This window comes from Podarcis melisellensis, assembly GCF_964234715.1.
Source record: "Podarcis melisellensis genome assembly, chromosome: 15".
NCBI lineage: Eukaryota > Metazoa > Chordata > Lepidosauria > Squamata > Lacertidae > Podarcis > Podarcis melisellensis.
The window spans coordinates 15,959,713-15,984,208 of NC_138532.1; the positions used below are offsets into that span (position 1 = coordinate 15,959,713).

The 24,496-nt window shown below is 49.1% G+C and overlaps 2 protein-coding genes across 4 annotated transcripts in view; one reads left to right on the forward strand and one right to left on the reverse strand.

Moving 5' to 3' along the window:
* Positions 1-2,082: 2,082 nt before the first annotated feature.
* Positions 2,083-11,546, forward strand: CXCR5 (C-X-C motif chemokine receptor 5). The gene is made up of 2 exons (XM_081891063.1): positions 2,083-2,167; positions 9,255-11,546. The coding sequence occupies exons 1-2, from the start codon at positions 2,114-2,116 to the stop codon at positions 10,485-10,487; spliced, it is 1,287 nt and encodes a 428-aa protein (XP_081747189.1). The 5' UTR covers positions 2,083-2,113; the 3' UTR covers positions 10,488-11,546.
* Positions 11,547-13,759: 2,213 nt separating this feature from the next.
* BCL9L (BCL9 like) overlaps positions 13,760-24,496 on the reverse strand; it is a 43,896-nt gene continuing 33,159 nt past the window's right edge. For 2 of the 3 annotated variants that reach the window (XM_081890831.1, XM_081890829.1), the window contains exons 5-8: positions 24,316-24,400; positions 21,243-23,520; positions 17,816-18,076; positions 13,760-17,233 (exon numbers count right to left, since the gene is read on the reverse strand). In XM_081890831.1, the coding sequence (XP_081746957.1) occupies positions 16,173-17,233; positions 17,816-18,076; positions 21,243-23,520; positions 24,316-24,400 (3,685 nt within the window). In that variant the 3' untranslated portion in view covers positions 13,760-16,172. The remainder of the gene's footprint in view (positions 17,234-17,815; positions 18,077-21,242; positions 23,521-24,315; positions 24,401-24,496) is intronic. The other variant, XM_081890830.1, reaches the window with a different exon arrangement.

Consider the following 24,496-nt stretch of genomic DNA (forward strand, 5'->3'; position numbering starts at 1 on the left):
GGTGGTGTTTGATGTTTGATTTAATATTTGTACAATGGTACCTCTGCTTACATACTTAATTCGTTCTGTAGGTCCATTCCTAATCTGTAACTGTTCTTAACCTGAAGCACCACTTTAGCTAATGGGGCCTCCCGCTGCTGCCGCGCCGCCGCTGCGCAATTTCTGTTCTCATCCTGAAGCAAAGTTCTGAACCCGAGGTACTATTTCAGGGTTAGCAGAGTCTGTAACCTGAAGCGTATGTAACCCGAGGTACCACTGTATTCTGCTTTTCCAACAAGTGTTGGCCTCAAAGAGGATCACAATAGCATTAAAAAATCAACAAACATTGCAGTCACTATTAGATCATACACAATAGCATATAAGTAATAACAACAAAATAAAATCAAAACAATAAAGTCATAGTAACTCATAGGATTGCCAGGATATTTCATAATAACATGGAAAATTACACACACACAAAACCACAATGGATTAGCCATGGTTATCAAATTCATTGTTTTGCAGCACTGCAATAGATGAAAGTAGCTAAAAGTTTCAGTCTACCTGAACTATAGACACTTACATGGAACTTGTTGCTGGCATCCATCTGTACATTTAAAAACCATTTGGGGTGCTTGGGCAAGGTGGTTCATCAGTGGTGGCATGTCAGCTTCAGGTGTGATTGCAGACCCTCCAAGTGTCCCTATTTTCCAGGAACAGTCCCAGATTTACAGAAGCCACCCCAGTCTCCAATTTGATTCTGCAATGTCCTGCTTTTCCTTAGGAAGTCCCTATTTTCTCCAGTGTTGGAGGTTATGGAGTTATGAGAGCCCTGAGCCAAGAAGATAAGTCAGCCTTTAGAAGACATCTGAAGGCAGCCCTGTATAGGGAGGTTTTTTAATGTTTAATGCTTTATTATGTTTTTATATGTGTTGGAAGCTGGGGCAACCCAGTCAGATGAGTGGGGCATTAATGATGATGATGATAGAATAGGATGTCTCTGTTTTCATCGAAGAACTGTTGGAGGGTATGTGATTGAAGGAAAAAGATTATCTGGACCCATTTCTACCTGGCTTCAGGCCTAGATGCTGAACTTAAAAAGTCTTGGCATACTTCTACCTGCCTTGCGCCACACTAGAACCCTGGACGCCTTCATAAGAGAGCTGCTCCAGAGGAACAACCAGGAGGGGAGAGACTTTCTGTTTCTCATCAGACAGTGGCGTTTCCAACTGCCTTGCCCCAACCCAGCCTTTCCCAGACTATGACTTTGAGAACAGCAGCTGCTGGGAAGAAGCAGCTGGGAAGAGAGTTCAGGGATATTTATATATTAAAAAAAGGTTTATAAGTTGTGTGCCTTTGTTTATCCATTTGACCCTTTTACAGCACATGGTTTTGTATGTTTTGTGGTATTTTATGCATTGTGATTTGCTCTTATTTTTATTGATTGTAGATTGGTAATTCTTTATTGTGGTTGATACGTGTGAACTGTTTAATTATTCTTTCTTGATGTTTACTTTTACTGTTTACCATTAGATTCTGATGGATTGTTGAATGTTGCTTTGTTTGATATAAATTGTTCATTTTAAAGTTATTGAGACTTTTATATTGGATCAAATTGTTACTATTAACGTTTGAGGTTTTATTATGTTTTTAATGTGTTGGAAGCCACCCAGAGTGGCTGGGGCAACCCAACCAGATGGGCAGTGTAAATAATAATAATAATAATAAGTTGTTGTTGTTGTTGTTGTTTAGTCGTTTAGTCGTGTCCGACTCTTTGTGACCCCATGGACCAGAGAACGCCAGGCACCTCTGTCCTCATAATAATAAGTAGGAGTAGTAGTAGGAGTAGTAGTAGGAGTAGTAGTAGTAGTAGTATTTATTTCAAGCAAAGGGGACAGAGAACTTCACTGAACACTCTGAAATACCAGGAAATGGAGGAAGTTTTTTGTTCCACCCCCCACCCCCCGAAAACAACAACAGGGGACTTTTTCAATGATAATTTAAAAAACGTGATTCTGGAGTGTGTGGGTGGAGATTCTCAATTTGCCTTGCAAAGCAATTTAGGAGCCTTCTTCACCCGTCCCTTCCTCCTACTAGCTGCAGTCTCTGAAGACAAAGCGAGACTCTGCTGAGGATGGTTGACTCTCAAGTAATAGAAATGACAGGGATCTCCATTGATAACTTCATGGTGAGTTGTGGCTAGTTTGGCATAGGCTCAGCTTCCACAGTGGGGCAACGGAAGGGTGAGGGTTGGGATTCGAGACGTGTCATTTGGGATGCTTACAAGTTGAAATATTACAAATGGAAGTTGTGGGCTGAAATCCTTCGGGGTGGGGGGCTTTGTGGATTTGTGGCTCTTTGGGCTCTCTAGAGCATCTCCCCTCTCAAAGAGGTCTGTGCAAGTCTAAAGATGTAGTCTCAGCCCCGGAGAGCGAGTTCCATCCTAAGGCTAGGAAATGTTGCAGAGAGGAATGGGCACATCAAGCTGTTTTAGCCAAAGCAACTTCTGGGGTGCTTCTGAATTGTAACTCTTTTCAGGTGGGCTTCATTCATGTGTACTGTCAAATTAAAGTTGTGCAATTATATTTGATGGGGAGGTTTTCTCCAGCAAAGACTCGGAAGGTGCTTGTGGTCCATTCTTGAGTCTGTAGATCGCTCCTTCCACATATCGCTAAGACGTCAGCATGGCCACACAGAGGCAACTGACACACAGTTGTCTAATTTGGACTAGCTCACTCTGTGCAAGTTGTGGCTGCGTGTGTGTAGAATAGCATGTGTGTGCAGGGGGGTTGGGGCTGAGTGAAGTCTAAAGAGGGTGCCATGGCAAAGGGGGTATGAGTCCCAGTATGCAAATGGGTTTCAGAAGAAGACACCTTTGAGAAGCTGAGAGCAGGATCTGGGCGCTTTTCATCAACAGGAGGAAGTTGCCTGCAATGGTGGTTTGGCTGGTACTTCACAGATTGGTGAGATTTCCGCTGCAGGCAGGACACCATAACCACCGAGTCCCATGGGAGAGAGAGCAAGAAAGCTGCTCCCCTCATCCCCCTAGAGAGAAAGATGAATTCTCATTTCTCCCTCTCTCCGGCTGGTGAGCCGACACTTAAAAACGCAGTGCGTGGGTGTGGAGGCACAAAAGTCATTCTTGTCCTGTTTCTCCATTCAGCTCTTGCTGGACTGTACCACACTGCGGTGGCCTCCTGTCAATCTTTTATTTAATGGCTCAAAGCACATTTAACCTAAGTAGCAGACCTCTAAAGGGTCTTGGGTTCAGCCTTCCAAAGAATTGGGGGGGGGGGGAGTTCAGGCTAATTGAACAGAAGACCATGCAAGTGTAAGTAAGTGTGTGTGTGTGTGTGTGTGTGTGTGTGTGTGTGTAGGCTCCACCTTCTATTCAGCCTCCTTTGCTGCTGAGAGTCTTGGAGAATATGCTTTTAAGCCTGTGTTTATTGTTGTATTGTTATGAGACAAATTGTCAGAGAATATTTCATATTGTTAGCTAATTTGAGAGCAACTGGCGATAGGGATGAGGGGGAATGCGATTCAGTTTGCATTTAAAGGCAAATTTATCAAACTAGCACTTCCCAAAACAATATGAAAACTAAAACGCCACCATCCTTTGATATTCACTCTTATCCGCATTTTGCAACAAAGTTCTCCAACTAAACAGTGCTTACAATAATGCATATACGGTATTAGAGGAAAGTGTGCATGAATATAAATAAATTGGTGAAAATGATATACAAAAGGCATTACGTTTGGGGTGATTGCTTACAAAAATGTGTACATTAGTCAAAACTTTATACAGAAATGAGTTCATTGAGAGAAATTTGCACTGCAACGCCAATGAATTTTCATGAGGTTTTGTTATTGCAAATTTCTGCAGAAATGTGGAGAGAAAAATTAATATTATAGAAAAAATAGAAAGTGAAAGAACCAAATTTGGCAGACCGCTCAATCTCTACTTGGCAGAGAGGTAGGGTTATAGTCTGAGAACTTTCTAAAAATAATCTATCAGTTAACTGACCTTAACTGACCTTCAGATCCAGAGATGTTCTCTTATTCTTATGCCACAGTCACTGCTAGGCTGAGCCAACATATGCTTGAACTGGGATAACTTATTCCTTCTAAAGGAATAAGTTACAAGGGCTAAGTTATCCTAGTTCAGCTGGCTTTATGTCTATGGGAGCTCTGCAATCTGCCTAGTTGCAACCACTTTGGCATATGAGGTTGATGTGGTTTTTGATCAGAGCTTCTAAATGACTCTGAACAAAAATTGCAGTGTTAAACAAAAGAATAGTTTCATTCAGACAAAACTAAAATAATCAGGTGTATGTTTTGGGGTCAGGAGGTGAGCTCACTCCCGTTAACACTTTTGGGGGTTGAATTCTGATTGCCTTTTTGTGTTTACGCTCCCTTTACTGTATATGTCAGGAATGCAGTAGTTCACCCTTTCAAGTACTTGAAATGATGTTGTTTTTAAATCACATTTCAGTCTTAAACTTGCCACCCCCAATGGTGACATAATCTGATTAAACATTTGTTCAGTACTTTTAAATGTGGAGGGTGAGGATTGCACACTTTAAAAAACTGTTCAAAGAGGAGAAAGAGATGGCTTTGCTGCTTGGGACAATCAATCAATCAACACCATGAAAAGTTGGACTTCTGCTGAGAATGGGATCCCCATGACCCTGATCTCACCCAGAAGGCTGTGTGTCTGTTTTGTACTTCCATGTTCCAACAAAACTGGACTGTTTAAGTCCAGATCTTGTAGGCTAAAGAATAGAGCACTAGCTGCTCTTGGTCATTCATGTCTAATGAAGCTATAGATCCATTGTTAGGTAAAGGTTAAGGGACTCCTGACCATTAGGTCCAATCTTGGCCGACTCTGGGGTTGCAGTACTCATCTCACTTTATTGGCAGAGGGAGCCAGGGTACAGCTTCCGGGTCATGTGGCCAACATGACTAAGCCGCTTCTGGAGAACCAGAGCAGCGCACGGAAACGCCGTTTACCTTCCTGCTGGAGTTGTACCTATTTATCTACTTGCACTTTGACATGTTTTTGAACTGCTAGGTAGGCAGGAGCAGGGACCGAGCAACAGGAGCTAACCCCATCGCGGGGATTCGAACCACCACCTTCTGATCGGCAAGCCCAAGGCTCTGTGGTTTAACCCACAGCGCCACCCACGTCCCAGATCCATTGTTAGGCAGGCGTAATTCCTCTCAGGTCCAGACAGCAAAACAAACAGCACAGCAGCTTGTCAGCACCAGGCACCAGAAAGTATCAACCAAGTTGCTTCTCTGCAGCTGAAAACCACAACATCCTTTCTGAGAGAAAGTTTGTTCAAACCGAATGAGAAAACTGAAAGAAATGGGTCATTGTGAGCAGCGAGGATGATTGCTATCTTGAGGGAGCAGCTTGGGCCTTATTTAGAAGTATTTGCATCAGATACGGGTCCAACAAAGGCATCAAATGAATCTGCAATCTGGCAGATTGAAAGCTGTGACTGGCAGGTCCTGGTTCAAATATGTCTCTTGAGTCTTTAGCAGATATGGGGTGGTGCTCAACTAAATTTTTACTCAGAGCAGACCCACTGGAATTAATAGACCTGTCATATTCATGAATTCCAATAGGTCTACTCAGAGTAAAAATGTAGTTGAATACCACTTCCAGCTTTGGGGACTGAATCAGCTTGGATTGCCCTGTTGGATGATCTGGTATTGAATGAGGGACAGAGGAGGACAACCCTATCACTTTTTCTTGATCCCTCTCTCTTTTTTAAAGTTTTTTTTTAATTAACAACTTCAACATATCAAAATATCAGAACATATCATATTCATTATTTCCCCCCTTTCCCCTCCACTTCCCCATCAAAAGAGAGACTTCCCTCAACTCCTCTCTCTGATTTTTCAACACATATTATTCTCTGCATACTGTTAAATTGTACAAATTCTTATATTATCTATTTGCTATGTTAACAATCAATAAATTTGTGTGTGTTTATTCAAAACCTGCCAAGGAGTCCAATTCATTTTGTTGTCTTTTTAAGTAAATTGTAAAAAGTTCCCATTCTTCTTTGAAGTCACAGTTGTCCTTATCTCGCAGTTTATATGTTAGTTTAGCCAGCTCTGCATAGTTTATCACTCTTTCTTGATCTCTCAGTGTTTTTCGATAGCATTGACCATGGTATCTTCCTAGATTGACCGTGTGGGGTGGGTACCAGAAGCTATGAGGTTCCAAAACAATAAATAATAATAATAATAATAATAATAATAATAATAATAATAATAATAATTTTTTATTTATATCCCGCCCTCCCCAGCCGAGGCCGGGCTCAGGGCGGCTAACAACAATAAAATAATACAACATTCTAAAACCATTTCATTAAAAAATTACTTCAAATCAAATTGATGGCAACCATTGGGCTAGAGTTCTGTGAAGATTGCCAAAGGAGGCCATGCAGCAACAAGAGGAAATTATGGACGCATCAAGGATGGAGTGCAGGAAGTCAATTTTGGGGCAAATTGTATTAAATTTTAGAGCTTATATCCAATAAACTAATAGGCCGATAGTTCTGGGGGTTATGTTTGTCACCTTTCCTGAGAATTGGGATGATAATACTCTGCTTCCAGTCCTCAGCGAAAGTGCCAGTAGTTTATATAAGAAAATAATTTTGCTAGGAGGGGAGACCACCACTCAGAATTATTCTTAAAGAACTCTGAAGGGATTATGTCCTCTCCAGTACTTTTGTCAGTCATTAAGGCACCTTTAAGATCACTTCTTGTTCTGAAACTGGGGGCCATTCTGGTAACGTTAGCAGGTCCTAATTAGCAGTTGGTCCATTAGGACTGCTGTCACCATCACTTTCAAAGATTTTGTCTTTGGCAAACATACCCCCAAGTGATGTTTTATTCTGTTTAATATTCTGTTGGGAGCCGCCCAGAGTATTTGGGGGTATATTTTGATGAGAAAAATTCCTGGAAACCTCAGCTACAAAATATAACAGAAGTCAGCAGAAGTCAGCCTATGCTATCCTGAAGTTTTTCTATTCTAAAGGTGGCAGGCTGGTAAAACCAGCCCTAAATGTTTATCTTGGGAAAGTAGTAGCTCAGATGCAGTACGGTATTGAGATTTGGGGAATGAATCATAATACCCTGAAAGACCTGGAAGTGTGCCAGAATAAGTTCCTAAAGTATCTGCAGGCAGTACTTCCAGGTACCCCAGCTACCTTCCTTAGGACAGAGACAGGCGTGGTGTCTGTACAGTGGTACCTTGGGCTACATACGCTTCAGGTTACATATGCTTCAGGTTGCAGACTCTGCTAACCCAGAAATAGTACCTCGGGTTAAGAACTTTGCTTCAGGATGAAAACAGAAATTGTGCTCTGGCGGTGCGGCAGCAGCAGGAGGCCCCATTAGCTAAAGTGGTGCTTCAGGTTAAGAACAGTTTCAGGTTAAAAACGGACCTCCAGAATGAATTAAGTACTTAACCCGAGGTACCACTGTAAAAGCTAGAGCAGAGATGGCTACTTTTTCGCACTATAAAAGGGTCCTTGATATGCCAGAGGACCTCTTGCCTAGACTCTGCCTGGAGAAAAAATGAAAGAAGGGTGTGAGTACAAGAAGTTAGTACAAGACCTGCTAGCCTCAAAAAAACCAGACAACAGATATTTTTGTATTCCCTGGAGTTAAAAGACTGCTTAGGGATTGGATTTATAAACAGGATAACAAGGAAGACTTAACTCTAATCCATATCTCAGAATTCTCCCACTGGTACTATTGGCTGAAATCTAACCACACCAGCAGTGGCGTAGCGTGGGTTGTCAGCACCCGGGGCAAGGCAAGTAACTTGCGCCCCCTAACCCGTGAATTTGCGCCCCCTAACCCTAACCCCCAGATGTTGCGCCTGGTGCGGCTAGGCCCCCCTGCACCCCCCACGCTACGCCATTGCACACCAGAGCTCAGTACTGTACTTGCAGTCAACTTAACTTGCCTCCCCAAGAACTGCATTTACAGCTCTCAGTTTTCAAACAATGCCTACATCAGTTTTAGATGGAAGTTATAGAAGTGTTCCAAGGCATTTAAGACTTTATATTTGTGGGGTTGTGAGGTAGAAGATCTCCCCAGTTATATACTCCATTGTCAGCTCTATCAAAACCCCAGAAAGAGATTTTTTAGGAACAGATGCTGGCACTGCTACAGGGACAGAACCTTAAAGTGAAAATATGTTGACTATTAGCTGACTGTGATTCGCTTGCCACGTACAAAACAGCCCTATTTGCTAAAGCCGCTTAAAGTATTCGTGTTAGCTGCAGTATATAAAAGCCAATGCTGTAGGCTGTGCAGGTGATTCATTAATTTGACTTATTGTAAATGGATGTATATCTCTGGATTTCTTTTAACAGGTTTTAATTGACTTGCTGGATCTGTTACCGAATATGTAATGGCTTTTAGTCAAACACAATACATGACTGATTGATTGTATTAAATTAGTTTTAGTTTGTGGTGGGTTCGATAAAATTTGTAAAATCAATAAAAACAATTTGGCAGAAACCAAGCAGCCTAATAATAATAATAATAATAATTTATTATTTATATCCTGCCCATCTGGCTGGGTTTCGCCAGCCACTCTGGGCGGCTCCAAACAGAATATCAAAAGCATGATAAAACATTAAACATTAAAAACTTTCTTAAACAGGGTTGCCTTCAGATGTCTTCTAAAAGTCAGATAGTTGCTTATTTCCTTGACAGCTAATGGGAGCGCATTCCACAGGGCGGGCGCCACTACCGAGAAGGCCCTCTGCCTGGTTCCTTGTAACCTCAATTCTCACAGGGAGGGAACCACCAGAAGGCCCTCAGAGCTGGACCTCAGTGTCCGGGCTGGGTGATGGGGGTGGAGACGCTCCTTCAGGTATACTGGGCTGAGGCCATTTAGGGCTTTAAAGGTCTGTGCCAACACTTTGAATTGTGCTCGGAAATGTACTGGGAGCCAATGTAGTTCTTCCAGGACCGGTGTTATATGGTCCCCAGTCACCAGTCCTGTCAGGATTCAACCTCAATCTGTTAGCCAGCATCCATCCTCCAACCACCTCCAGACCATAGCTGTCAACTTTCCCCTTTTCTTGCGTGGAATCCTATTTGGAATAAGGGAATTTCCCTTTAAAAATGGGAAACGTTGACAGCTATGCCTCCAGACACTCACACAGGCCTGGGGAAATAACATTTCTATCCCTGCTACATCACCTGGTAATGACTTTGTCTTGCTTTCTGTTCCACAGTTAGATGATTACAATACGTCGGACTATGCGGACCAACTCTCCAATTACACCGACTACATGTGCCCCACGATGGATGAGAGCACCACCCATCAGTTAAGGGCATTCCTGGTCCCTTTCGTCTACATGCTGATCTTCTTGCTGGGGGGTGTCGGAAACCTGATGGTGATTGTGATCCTGTGGTGCTACCGACGCTCCCGCAGCTCCACCGAGCTCTTCCTCTTCCACCTGGCCTTGGCGAACCTTTTGCTCGTGTTCACCTTCCCCTTTGGGGTTGTCCAGAACATAGCCGGTTGGATCTTTGGACCTTTCCTCTGCAAGGTGCTCAGCGCCACCAACAGAATCAACTTCTACAGCAGCAGCCTGCTGCTGGGTTGCATCAGCGTGGAGCGCTACCTGGCCGTGGTGCACGCGCTGTGGGCCTTCCAGAAGCAGAGAGCCATCTCCGTCCACCTGACATGCCTGGGAGTTTGGATCGTCTCCCTGCTGCTGACATTGCCTGACCTGCTCTTCACAGAAGTCTGGCCGAGCAGGGACAACCAGCCCAGCATCTGCCACTTCAGAGAATACGGCAAACACGGGATCAATGCGTGGCTGGCCACACGCTTCCTGTATCACATTGTGGGCTTCTTCCTGCCTTCGCTGGTCATGTGCTTCTGCTACATAGCCATCGTGAGGGTCCTGTGCCGCTCCCAGCGGCTGAAGCGGCAGAAAGTGGTTCGAGTAGCCATTTTGGTCACCAGCGTCTTCTTGGTCTGCTGGACTCCATACCACGTGGTGATCTTCCTGGACACCCTCAACAAACTGGCTACCGCTAACAACGGGTGTGCAGTTGAGCTGAACGCAGCCATTATTCTGACCGAGATGGTTGCCTTCAGCCACTGCTGCCTCAACCCCATCCTCTATGCTTTTGTGGGCATCCGGTTCCGTCACGACGCTTGCCGACTTCTGAACAGTCTGGGCTGCCTGAGCCAGAGCACCCTGCAGGACATCCTGGGCACCTGCAGGATGGATAGCAGCACCGCAGAGACCAACATATCACTCGTCAACCGCCACCCTTCCTCCCCATCTTCCACAAATCCCCTAACCACATTCAAAAGCTCTCCTTCTTCCTCCTCTTGTCCCCCAGCCCCAGCTGACCAAAGGGCTCAGGGGGGAGAGTCTGGGGCTCAGCTTAGGCCAAGTCAGAAGCATGTATCGACAGACCAAAGACTGGACGATCAGAACCTCGCTTAGCAAGCCAGGCACCACCTTCCTGTGTGTGATGAATGTGCACACTCCTTCCAGCTTCCTTGGAATAGAGTCCCGTGATGTTGGCGAACATGCGATGCTTCCAGATACAGATCCTGCTTTTGCTTCCGAGGTTCATATTCCCTTAGTGCTTCCCCCTGCCCCCCCGGGCCTCGGAAAATGTGTAACTGTCAGCTTCAGTGCAAGCCCTGCCAATCCTTTGTGTTGAAATACTCTCCTCTCCTGCCTATTCATCCAGAGCTCTGCTGTGCCCCAGCGTTCAACCAAGACGACTCACAAGCATCTGCTCAAGTTGTGAGCACAAGGTTAGCCCAGGCATACAAAGGGGGAGCCCCACTATTAATCTACTATGGCCCCCATGACTTCCTCTGGGGCCGCAGAGACTCTTATCCTGCTGCTTACCCCGTGCTCAACATTCGGGGAGGGGGGGAATTGGGGGCTCTTAATGAAATCCACAAGCCCCAGACCCTCCCACCAGGCTTTCTTTTTTTCTTTTTTTTGGTGAAATGTTTTTTTTCCCTATTGCTAAAACATACACGATACTATATCAAGAAATTAAGTAAATTTGAAATAAAATGGCAGATTATAACAGAAAAAAGCAGCAGAGTATGTACCGTAATCTCACTTTCGAAAAGCACAATTTCAAAGGGGGGGGGGGTTAAGAGAGACCTATGGTTGCCATATTTCAAAAAATGAAAATCCAGACACAAAATTATTGAGCTTTTTTTGCCCAAAGTTGTTGATCTTTTTTTAGTTTTGCCCAAATTGCTGAACTTTTTGTGCAAAATCGCAAAAAAATGACGTTTTTGAGCTATTTTAAAGGTAAATTGGCAAAAAATACGCTGCCATACATCCAAATTTTCACAGATATTTTGCCAGTTTCTGCCCGGACACTGCTTCCGGATGTATGGCAACCCTAGGAAACTCCGTACGTACACACACACACATACACCATTACTTATTACCAAATTATTCATTAATACATGGTAAACTCATAACTCATATTTGGGAATAAACCATAATCAATAAATATCTTTCATTTTACCAAGTTTTTACGCCTCTCTCCCTTCTCGATAGCCTTAAAAGGTTGTGGAGTTAGCAATAGCTACAAACAAAAGATTCAACAGACACCTTCTGTTCCAACTTTTAAACAGCTGCTGGAAACATTTCTGTTCCATGAGGCCTATGCAGGCAATTAAGAATACATCTTTCCATAATAGCTGATTTCTGATTTTAACATTTTAATACCGTTTATATTGTATGGCTCTATGTACAACTGTTGTTAACCACTCTATTTTTATGAATAGCAGTATATAATTTTTTTTAATAAATAAAGGGCAGTCACATATTTTATCCATCTATTCGTTAATATTAAGTGTTGGAAATAATCTCCATTATTTTGTGTACAGAATTCTATTCTCAAGAAGCCAATAAAAAAAAGGGTATATATACATTTTAATAAATAAAGGACAGTCATATATTTTACCCATCTATTCTTTAAGTGTTGGAAATAATCTCCAATATTTTGTGTACAGGATTCTATACTCAACAAGCCTATAAAAACCAGTTCGTTACGTTCTGGCCTAACCAAATGTTCCACATGATTTTTATTTTAAAATGAAATTCTGGGTGAAAGGGGCTTTATAACCTAAAACCTTTGCAACTCAAAAAAATTTTCCCCTCCAAAACTTCCTTCCCAACAGTTGTACCAAATCTTGACCCCTGCAGCATTCTACAAAATTATTTAGGGAAAGGCAGGAAAACACCGTGAAAGGAAACAGGGTCAGGTCCCTCTCTCCATCACAGTTCCCCCTACCTGGCACTGGCCTATGCCCAGTAATGAGCTTGTTCCAAACAGGATCTGGAAATACCTGTGGCCACTGCCCAGTTCTCCTGAAGTTGTTTTGGACTCCCCAACTGGAGACCCATTCAGATATTCCCCAGAGTAGCTTTTAAGCGAGCAAGATGAGGCAAAGCAAACCCAAAGAGAAGCTGCTGGTGTTGTCACAGACTCTGAAAGGGAAAAGAGCAGCGCCATGCTCGATGGACATGTTATGGCTGCCCGTTTAAATTCCTCTTGCTTGGACAAGGGAATCCCATGGTGCAAAGTGGCCTCTGTGCAACTTGGCAGCTGAGCTGTCTTGCCAGCGCTCAAGTAAGGATGTCTGCAGCCAGGGTACCCTGCCCAGGAAGTAAACAAAGGGCAGACGTTTGCCTTCCTAGCTCAGTGGAAAGACTGAAGCCAGCACCAACAGCACAGGGTGAACTCTTTTAAGTTGGTTTCCCTACTACCACTAACTTCCTGGTAAACAAACGCAATTCTCCCATCCCAGATTTCCTTTGGACCAAATGGGTGAAATTCTCACCTTCCACATCCTCCACGGCCAGTGGGAAATGCAACCTGACACATTGCCTTACTCCGTGGAAAGCCAACTCTGCAGCCGCTCTCTTTCAGCAGGGAACCTCAATTGGACTTGCACACTGGGATTGCATGCAGCTCCCCATTCAACAAGGTGAACATCTCCTATCAGTGCAACACCTGCTACCTGCGCAGGAGTCCTTGTTTGTTTGGGAGCTGGCAAGGTGTGTGTGTGTGTTGCTCATGCAGCTAGGGAGGGCTGTGTGTGGAGGGGGGGCATGAGAAGCTTGTGTGAAATGTTACTCAGCATAACTCTGCTCCTATTGCAAATAATATCAGAGGGGACATTAAATAAAGTGATTTTGTGCCCACTTTCCCCTCCTGTTCCTGCTGGCATCCGTTTGTGAAACAAAACAGGCTCAGGATGGCAAAACGAAGGCCTGGAGAGATTCTTGGGAAGGCTGAGACTTTGCAGTCTCCCTTAGAGCAATAGTACAGTCGTACCTTGGTTGTCAAACGCCCTGAACTCATACATTTTGCTTCCTGAATGATCAAAAACCGGAAGTGAGTGTTCCGGTTTTCGAACAGTTCCGGAAGTCGAACGGACTCCCAGAATGCATTCTGTTCAAGAACCAAAGTACGACTGTAAATGGAATACCCTGAATCGAATCGGATACAACCAAGTCCAGAGCCACTTAGTGACTAACACATTACCCTTATCAGCAGAAAATGGCTCTTATCACGAGGGTGTGTGTGTACATGCACAGAATATTGTGGCCAGGGAAAGTCCAGATAAACCAGCCCTGCAGAATCGGGGCCCTTCTCAATCATACATTAGACTAGCAAGCAGCCCTTTCCTGCCCACTCTCAAAGACACCACAAAAGGCTCCTTCCAAGCGAGTTTTGAAATGTCTTTTTAATAAAAAGGCACCTATAAAACAGGTCAATCAATACGTTACAGGCAGCACAGATACCCAAAAACAAGCCTAGAAATCATTTCAAAATAAAAACCAATAAGATGTCTTCACATATTGTATTTATATATTTATATTTATATATATATATATTTATAGAATGGTACAAAATGCATGGGTGGCAGGGAGAGGGGCCTTCCCCCTCCCCACATGGGATGACAAGAAAGCGGGCCAGTCCCCATTACCTGGGCACAAACACATCCGTTGTGGGCATTTTGGATTGCTTGAAATTGCATCGCTTGGGTCAGGTGTGTGTGCATGTGTGTGTGTTGAGAACGGGAAATGGACAGGTTGTGGCAAGAGACAGAGGAGAACAGGGCAGACTTTCAGCAGACGCCGCTCAAGCTGGGGAGCTGAGCGAGAAAGCACAATACACAAGACTGGACAACGTTCACAGCGCAAGGTGAGGCAGGGAGGGAGCAAAGGGCTGTGCGAATGACTGCGTGGCAAGGGGCCCAGGACCACCATATTGCTGATGAACCAGACGCAGCAGATTGGAAGGTGACACACCTGGCAGGTGTGGCTGCCACAGAGGATCAGGATCACAGGCTTCGGCTGGGGCAACAGCCACCAGGGCAAATACGCAAACCAGGAACATTTCCCTTTGATTTTCAGGACAACTGACTCCCTGCTTCCCCTTCCCTCACTTCTGTACCCCTTTCACTGATCAGTTTTGAGTGCACAGAACACCTTAGATGCCACCCAGGTCATCTTTGCTGCCAGCGGGAGGATGAAGACATCTCCACACTTCTGCAAGGAGTACTACACACCTTTCAAAGGGCCAGATGGAATTTAAAATAGGGCAGGTGATTTTGGCTTTATTACGTGGCACGCTCTAAGGGCTTGGGAATGTCGTCCTTGTGAGCAATCGCAGGTTTGCAGGTCCTGGTGCCATCTTGGTACCACTCAGCTGGTGATGGGTGTTTGCCATAGAGGCTTGGTGGGGAGCGAACAAGGCCTTTCTCAAGCAAAAACAGATAAATGCTACCGAGGTGTGTGCAGCACTGGAACAAGCGCAGAAGAGCATGGGGAGATGTGGGGAGCACCCACTCCTTAATACTAGGTGCCTAGAACTTTGTCGTATCACAGATCTGCATTGTATTTGCTTTTAGTCATCAAGCTGCTCACTTTTCCTGTATGCAAATATTTCAATCCGGAACAGTCCAAAAGTGCAGACGGGGCTTTTCAAACGTTCCGATTCAGAGCTCTGGCAAAGCCAGCTTTTTTAGTCTCCATTCATTCAACTGGCTCGTTTCTATCATTCAAGCCAAATCAAATAAAGGAGATCAATGAAACATTCGTTTGACATGGACTGAATCATAGTTACTATGACGTCTCCCCACTTTGCTCTCATTATGTGACATATGTGTATAGAGGTGTGTGGTTTTTTTGAGGGGGTGGGCAGGGGACAGGAAGAGATGCACCAGAGCAAAGGGTTGCTCGACCTGTGAGAGAACGTATGTGGCAACTGCAACAAGCCAAAATAAGATGGGAATGCTGGCATTTCTGTTCTCCCATCTTACAGATGCAAATCAGGAACCTTGGAGCGGAAACTGTGGAAGAAGAGGGCGCTAAACGTGGGAGGAGGTGGCCAACATTTAAGTTACATTTCCCATTCTGGCTGTGTGTGTGTGTTTGTAGAAGAGGGCCATTCATTTCCAAATGCAATAATTGCACACATGAGAGAGAAGAGAGGCAGGCAGACTCCCAACCTGCTAGGGGACCAATGTCTTGTGCAGAGTTCTGGGGGAAAATATATATGGTTGTGTGCCAAAGTAGTAACCCAGAGTAGAGCTGCTGGGCTGACAGCATGGCTAGACTGGACCAAAACCATACAAGCCAAAGGACATCCTTCCCTCACATAGGGAAAAGGGGAAAGGGGGGAGGAGGAGGCATTCTGCCAGACTACGCAGAGGGCCACTGCATCATCTGACTAGCTGGCACCTAGCAGAGAGAATCAGCTGGTGGAACCTGCATCTGGGCCCTCGAGCTCGGGATTTCCAGTCCACAATGAGTCAAACTTTGTCAATGGGTTGTATTTTCATTTGTTTCTTCCAAAAAAAACAGGTTTTGAGGCTTCTATTAAAACACAGAAATACAAACAATTCCAAGCCAGCAAAACTTTGCTGCTGCTGCTGCTGCTTCCCCCCAACCTATTTACAGCTGTTCCAAACCCTCTTGCACATTTTGGTTACTTAAAAAAAGAGAAAAAGAGAGAGAAACCAAGAGAGAAAGAAATTCACACTCAGAGGAAAGATCCAAACCAAACTCTGTGCCAGGGCAGAGACAGGGGCTGGCATCAGCATGGCTGCGCCAGGAGGCTCCCCACTGCCAGCCTCAGAAGGGCAGGTTGGCCATGCCGCCCGCTCCTGGGCCGTAGCTCATCTGACCGTCCAGGGAGACGCTGCGCTGCCGCATGGGGTGTGAGACCATGAGGTTCTGCTGGGGTGGGGGGCCCATGAGCGAGCCTTGCGGGGAGATCATGTGACCCGGCTGCGCATACATCTCCCCCGAGACGGACATGCTGCGCTGCTTGGCCTGCATGAGCAGGAAGTTCTGCTGGGCAAGGAGGTTCTGCTGCTGGGGCAACATCATGCCCTGGTGCATGCTGTTGCTCATCATGGCTTGCTGGGGCGCCAGGCCTGTCCTGCCCAGCACGGGGGGCACCTGTCCCGGGTGGCACATGGCCATCCCACGCTGCATGCCCGGAGGGCCGGGCCGGGCCGGGGCCTGCTCTGCCATCATGTTCTGCAAGTTCATGAGATGCAGGTTGGAGGGCGGCTGTGGCTTGGGCCCCGGGCCCTCGCCCTTGGGGAAGTACTGCAGCGTGCTGCTGGGCTTCTCGGACGGGATGATGCGCGACAAGTCGAATTCGGGGATGCCGGTGGGCGTGGGGCGGATCACGTCGCTCAGCTCCGGGTCGTTGAGCACCGAAGCCACACCAGGAAGCACCGATGGGTAGGGCTCCGGTGGCATCCTCCCAGCCATGCGCTGCTGCTGTTGCGGCGGCATTTGCCCCGGCTGTGGTGGGGGCAGCTCCTCCGGGGGCAGTCCCAAGCCTGGCGGATAGTGTTGCTGGACACCGCCGCCCCCGGGAGCCATGGGCATATTGCCCCCATTCGCAGGGGGCTGCTGGAGGCGCGGGGGGAAGAGCAGCTGTCCGGAAGGGCCGCAGGGCTGGTTCAGGGAGTCCTGGGCATTGGGGGGCAGCATCATCGGGTTCTGGGGGGGCGCACCGCTGTGCATGGGAATGTTGGCGCCCAGGGGGCTTGGCGAGGACATTGAGGGCTCGTGCGAGAGTGGCTGCTGCCCCGGCAGGTTCATTCCCATGGGGCTGTGAGCAGGAGCTGGCCCCACGGAGTTCATGTGCATCTGGTTGGGCTGGTTCCCACCCATGCCTGGAGGAAGAAAGAGAGAGGGGGGGCTGTTAGGTGGCAGGCAAGGCAACAGGAAGCAAAGAAGCCATGGGGACCAAGCGCCCCCCACCCGCACCCCCAAAAGGCAGGACAGAAGCAGGGTTGGCGTGTTGAGGCTCAGCAATGGCAGCCCCACCCCACCCCAAACTCTCTCAAGACAGAATTATTTATTAAGGGAGGAAAGGCACATTCCCCACTTCTCTCCCCAGAAATAACTGGAGGAAGGTGCCAGGGGCTCACCCCACTGCAGCTAGAGATGCCCTTTCTAGCCAGCACAGTTGGCAGCAGAGATCACGAAGGAAGGCAAAGAGAGCAGCTGCCACTTCGAGTGCCATTTAACCTGCATTTAGCCAAAATGCCTGTTGGGGTTCTCAGGGTTGCAGGAATATCTGAAGCAGCCTCTCCGGGACGACTGAGGGAAGGAGCTGGAGACTCTCCCTGCCAGCCACAAAAAAAGGCACTGCAGGAGATTTGCACGACCCTATGGTTGAAGAGGCAGCAGCAGGCAGCCCCACTTCCTTTCCCTATCCAGCCAGATGCGGGCCCCACGATACCGATACCTACCAGACATGGCACCTGGCGGAAGCATTGGCCGGTCGGGCATCATTTCATCGTCCGAGGTGGCGATGGTCTTGATGGCGTTGTGGTAGAGAGGGGTGGAGCTGGGCATGGCGTACTTGGACATCTGGGACATCATGAGTGACAAGGGGTTCTGGGACGGGGGTGGATCTGGAGAGGAAGGAAAAGGCAGGTTGGGGTTCAGGGGGCCAGAGGGGTTGCTAGGTGGGGCAGAGGAGCTGCTCCTAGGCCCAGGCGCCATCGGACCTGTAATGAGAGAGACAGCAAGCGGCTTAGGAACCAAGATTCAAAGCAGGAGGTCGGCTGGCAGCAGCCTCCACAGCATCCCTGAACCGGGACAACACCCCTTGCTTGGACGCATAGAGAAATATTTGTGTGGAAGGGCTGTGGTTCTGCGGCAGAGAACCACATTTCCCGGCAGAACTGGGAAAGACCACCTAAGTCTGAAACCTTGAAGGGCCTATGGCTGCCAGTCAGTATGGAACGATACTAGGCCACTGGACCGACAGGCTTCCTATGGAGGGGGGTAGAAACCTCTGAACATTTTCTGTGGTCAACTGCCCCAAGGGTATGGAGCAGCGCTTGCGCAGGAACAAATGCCCACCCCAACAACGCCAGCCAAAGACAGTGGCACATCTTGGCCCCAGAGTGAGGGCGGCATTTGTAATCAAAGAGATATGATCGCCACTGCGTTTCACTCGCACCCAACCCACCAGTGTGGGAAAGGTCAAAGAGTTGATGAAAAAGTATGTTCAGGTCATGTTTTTAAAAACCACCGTTTTCCACATATACTTCAGGTATATTTTTGATTAAAAGTGCCTGCTAGTTGAAGGATGAAAACATGCACATATATGCAACATTCACAACCTAGTGCTCTCCAGATAGTCGAAACAAAATAAAAAAATTCCTTCCTTCCAGTAGCACCTTAGAGACCAACTAAGTTTGTTATTGGTATGAGCTTTCGTGTGCATGCAGACTTAGAATCATAGAATCATAGAGTTGGAAGAGACCACAAGGGCCATTGAGTCCAACCCCCTGCCAAGCAGGAAACACCATCAGAGCACTCCTGACATATGGTTGTCAAGCCTCGGCTTAAAGACCTCCAAAGAAGGAGACTCCACCACACTCCTTGGCAGCAAATTCCACTGTCGAACAGCTCTTACTGTCAGGAAGTTCTTCCTAATGTTTAGGTGGAATCTTCTTTCTTGTAGTTTGGATCCATTGCTCCGTGTCCGCTTCTCTGGAGCAGCAGAAAACAACCTTTCTCCCTCCTCTATGTGACATCCTTTTATATATTTGAACATGGCTATCATATCACCCCTTAACCTCCTCTTCTCCAGGCTAAACATGCCCAGCTCCCTTAGCCGTTCCTCTTCAGATACACTGAAACAGTGAGAGGGTGGGGAGGGGTATTACTCAGAAGGGTGGTGGGAATGAGTGATTGGCTGATAGGTGTGGTAAACCTGTTGATGACTGTTAAAGACTGCAATTGGTCTTACAGGAAAAAGCAATGGGTGTGGTGGCTAAAAATAGCTATATCATGTATAATGAGATAAGAATCCAATGTCTCTATTCAGACCAGGTCTCTCCATGGTTTTAAGTTTGGTAATAAGTTGCAATCCAGCAACTTCTCTTTCCAGTCTATTTCTGAAATTCTTTTGTAATAAAACAGCTACTTTGAGATCTTGTGTAGAATGTCCTGGGAGATTGAAGTGTTCTCCTACTGGTTTCTCTGTCTTGTGATTCCTGATATCAGATTTATGTCCATTTATCCTTTGGCGTAAGGGACACAGGTGGCGCTGTGGGTTAAAGCCTCAGAGCCTAGGACTTGCCAATCGAAAGGTCGGCGGTTTGAATCCCTGCGGCGGGGTGCGCTCCCGCTGCTCGGTCCCAGCGCCTGCCAACCTAGCAGTTCGAAAGCACCTCCGGGTGCAAGTAGATAAATAGGGACCGCTTACCAGCGGGAAGGTAAACGGCGTTTCCGTGTGCGGCTCTGGCTCGCCAGAGCAGCGATGTCACGCTGGCCACGTGACCCGGAAGTGTCTCCGGACAGCGCTGGCCCCTGGCCTCTTAAGTGAGATGGGTGCACAACCCCAGAGTCTGTCAAGACTGGCCCGTACAGGCAGGGGTACCTTTACCTTTACCTTTATCCTTTGGCGTAGGGTTTGGCCTGTTTGTCCAATATAGAGAGCTGAAGGGCACAGTTGGCATTTGATGGCATACACAATGTTAGAAGATGAGCAATTAAATAGTCCTGAGATGGTATGTTTGATGTTGTTGGGGCCAGTAATGGTGTTGTCCAGATGTATGTGGCAGCACACGAAAGCTCATACCAATAACAAACTTTGTTGGTCTCTAAGGTGCTACTGAAAGGTTTTTTTTTTATTTTGTTTCGACTACGGCAGACCAACACAGCTACCTACCTGTAACTCTCCAGATAGGTTGGACTACAACTCCCAGTAACCCCAACCAGTAGAGGCTGCGACGGAGTTGCAGTTCAAATCATCTAGAGAGCACCAGGTTGGAGAAAGCTGGCATACATAGCATTCCTATTTCAATAGGGTTTCCATTTGAAGGTTCTCTCGGAACACAGAAACAGACCACCTGCTTTCAGACCCACTGCCCAGCTCTTTCCAGAAACAGGAAAGGGCTGACCCTTCTTCCCAATAATTTGTGTTTTCCTATCGGTCCCAGCTCCTGCCAACCTAGCAGTTCGAAAGCACATTAAAGTGCAAGTAGATAAATAGGTACTGCTCCGGCAGGAAGGTAAACGGCGTTTCCGTGCGCTGCTCTGGTTCACCAGAAGCGACTTAATCATGCTGGCCACATGACCCGGAAGCTGTCTGTGGGCAAACGCTGGCTCCCTCGGCCAATAAAGTGAGATGAGCGCCGTAACCCCAGAGTCGGTCACGACTGGGCCTAATGGTCAGGGGTACCCTTTACCTTTTTATGAAACAGGAAGCAAATATTCATTGAAAGTTGGCAGAACGGCACATACAACCTGAGAACTGCAAGCACCGCATAAAGCAGGGCGACAGGAGCACATAGAAGGGCCCAGAGAATGGGCTTGGTGTGCAGGGCAGCAGGAGAGTGTCTGGACCCAGATGTTGCTGATAACTTGTTAGCAGCCAAAACTCAGCATCAAGGAAATAATAATATAATGGTTAATCTATTGAGCCGTACTTGCAATGCTTGACATCTAATGCAGACACTCCCCCCCGCCCTGTTTTATTTCCATTTTAAAAAAAGATGCCTACTTCCTGTTTGATAAGAACAACTGATTTTAAGATAAATGTAGGCTTTACTCTTTTTATTTTTAAAAAAAAGGAACAGGAGAGTCGCATTTCAATTTAAAACTGCAACATGCTCCTTTTGCAGTCCCTGCCCTCAGGATACAATCTAGGCCCATTACCTTGCTCGATGCTGCCCAGGGGTGCAGAGTTGCTCATTCCAAGGGCTGGCTTGCTCTGCCCAATGCCAGGGCTGGAAAGGGCGTTTTTGGGCGAGGGCGCCCACCCTGGAGAAGAGACGGCCATGGACGGGGACTTGAGGTGGCCGGGGGAGCTGGTCGGGGATCGGACGTTGAGCACGGAGCTGAGAACCTGCGGGGACTTGAGTGGGGCGCTGGTGGCACTGGCAGCTGGCAGGTTGACCATGGCGGAGGGCGTCTGCGGGGACTTGAGGTTGGCGGAAGGGGAGGTGCCCAGCGGGGAATGAACTTGGCTGAGCGTTGGAGACTTGAGGCGGCCCACGTTGGGAGAGTTCATCTGCCCCATGTTGAGGGCCAGGTCGGAAGGGCGGCGGCCCAGGCCTCTGACGGGCGCCTGGTGCATGTTTGTGGACGGGGCGCTGGTGGTGGGGGGCAGGGGGATGTGGCTGAGCCGCGTGGTGCTGCCCATGCCCCCCTGCTCGGGGCCAAACATGTCTGTGGTGTTGCTCATCTCCTGTGGCACAGGAGGGTACGGGCCCTGCATGCCTGGGAAGCCTTGTTGCTGCTGCTGAGGCGGCGGTGGCGGCTGCTGCTGCCCCTGACTGGGGAACGGTGAGCCCATCATCATTTTCGGGGGGCCCCCCATCATGGCTGCAGTGCCGTTGGGGGCACGCAGCCGAGCCATTTCCTCAGAGGGCATCATCTCGGGGCCGCGCATCTTCTGCGACATCAGCATCTGCTGCTGCTGAGGCGTCATCTGCACGTTCAAGTTCATGTTCATGTTCATGTTGACGTTCATGTTCATGTTGAGGTTGCCGGGGCCCAGTGCCGGCTCCATGTCCCGCAGCGGCGGGCTCATCATGGCCCGCGAGCCCCCAAACTCCATGCCCAGCCCCTCCCCGGCAAACATGGCCGGCTCCACCTGCCGGTGCGCCTGCATCATGCGCTCCATCTCCATGCCCAGAGGCCGCTGCATCGCCCCCTGCCGCTTCTCCAGGTGGTGCCGCAACATCTCCTCACGAGCCCGCGGCGTCACGAAGCGCTCCGCCTCGCCCTGTCCCGGCAGGTAGGGCAGGTTCCCGGGGGCGAAGTTGCCAGGCCCCGCCATGGGCATGTCCTCGTTCCAGGCCATGCCGGGCCTCGGGGGGCGCTGCACGCTGCCCATGGGGCCCAGCGACTCAAGGGGCAGGTTCGGGATGCCCCCGAAGCCCCTCTGCATCTGGTTCCCGGGGAATCGCGGCCCCGCGAAGGACGGCCGCAGCTGCATCTGCTCGGGCATGTCCATGGGCACGCCCCGCAGCAGCCACTGCTCGCCGGGCTTGCTGTGGTAGGGCGGCGGAGGCCCCCGCAGCATCATTGTGCCCATGGGCTGGGGCAGCATCATGTCCTGCAGGGGCCGCCCGCCGTGCATGCCCACCTGCTCCTCCTTGCGCCGCTTTTCCTCGTAGTACTCCTCCTGCAGCTTCCGCCAGGCCACCTGCTCGGGCGTCAGGCTGTCCTGGCCCAGCCGCTGCATCATCATGTTCATCTGCTGCCCCATGTCCACTCCGGAGGGAACAGGGCCCTCCTGCTCCAGGCTGGGGCCCCCCAGGCTCTGAGTCTGCGAGATCATGGACTGCAAGGGCTCCTCGTATTTCTTCAAGCCGGCGGCCCCAGGGGGTGGGGCCTGGGGGGCCTGCGGTGGAGGGGCCTGGGGAGGCAGGACGCCCCCCTCGCCAGCCCCGGGGCTCCCCTTGAGGAAGGGCTCGGCCTCGCTGCTGCGCAAGAGCAGGCGCTCAATGTCCCGCAGGGTCTGCAGAGACCGCTCACGGTGCTCCAGCTGCTCCTTGGAGAGGCCCTCCGTGTTGAGGGCGTTGCGGGGCCCGTTCCCCGCCGAGGGGGGCCCGGCGTTGGCCCCTTCCCCCATCAATCCATCGGCTGCCCCAGCAGGCAAGGAGCTGGGGGCGGTGGGCGTGTTAGGATGGGTGCCGCTGGGGGCGGTGCTGCTGCTGCTGCCGTTCCCCACGGAGTTGGGGGTCAGGTCCCGGCGGGCATCCTCGGGAGCCCCCTCTTGTGGGAGGGGGCCGGCCGTGGGCAGCGGTCCTTGGCCAAGACCCAGCGGTGGGGGTGCCGGAGGCTGGGGAGGTGGTGGTGCGGAAGCCGGAGGCTGCCCCTGGGCTTGGCTACTCGGGGGCACAGCGGGCTGGGACTGGGGGGTGCTGGCAGGAGACGGGTTGATGGGCAGCGGCTCGGGAGTGGCTTGTATCTTTGGGATGGGCACCTGCAGGGAAGGAAAGAAGGAGGGTCAGTGGGGTGGATGGATGCCTTGTTCCAGGGTGCACACGTCCAACCTTCACCTTCAATGGTGTGGCCCGCGCCAACCCAAACCCTCAGCCAGGGGTAGTCAACCATTTTATACCTACCGCCCACTAATGCATCTTTCTTGATGGTAAAACTTCCTTACCGCCCACCAGTGCTCGATGGAAGGAGGATTCAGCTTGTGCCTTAGAACCCCCTACCGCCCACCTAGAATCCTGAAATGCCCACTAGTGGGTGGGAGGGACCAGGTTGACAACCCCTTGTCAGGTGTGCGTGCAGGAGCCAGGCCCTGTGACCAATAGGATTTTGCAGGACTGGGGCCTTCCTAGGTTTGTTCTGAAGACGCAAGGCGCAGCCGCACAGGTGAGGCTGACTGGTAACTCACAGCACCTGGTGGCAAGAGCTGAGCATTTCCCTTCGGCTCTTTGCCACAGCAACATGTTTCCTGCCTTGCTGTGTTTGGCTTCTTGCTTCCTGATCCTTGAACCCTGGCTTCTTGACTCCCTGCTTCTTGATCCTCAGACCCCTGACTTCGTGATACCTTGCTTCCTGACCCTCGGACCCTCGGCATCTTGACTCCCGGCTCTCTGACCCTAGGACTCTTGGCTTCCTGACTCCTGGCCCCCCGTCCCTGCTCCCACCCCATCTTGCCCCTGGCCCTGATGTCCTATGCCACGACTTTGATCGCCTGTGAACAGGACCGTGACACCTCTGCCCTCAGCAGTTCCGAAGCCCTGAGCCCCCATCCTTTTCCTACCTGATCCAACTTGGCCCGGGGCACATGCTGCTGGTGGTAGCCCAGGATGGAGTCCGCTCGGCCTTGAAGGACAGCTTCTGCCGCCCTGCAAACACAAACAAGGCAGGCTATCAAGCAGACGTCTTGCCGGCCCTGCCCACATGCATCCCATTAAGAAACCTGGGCTCTCCCCTTCCCCTGC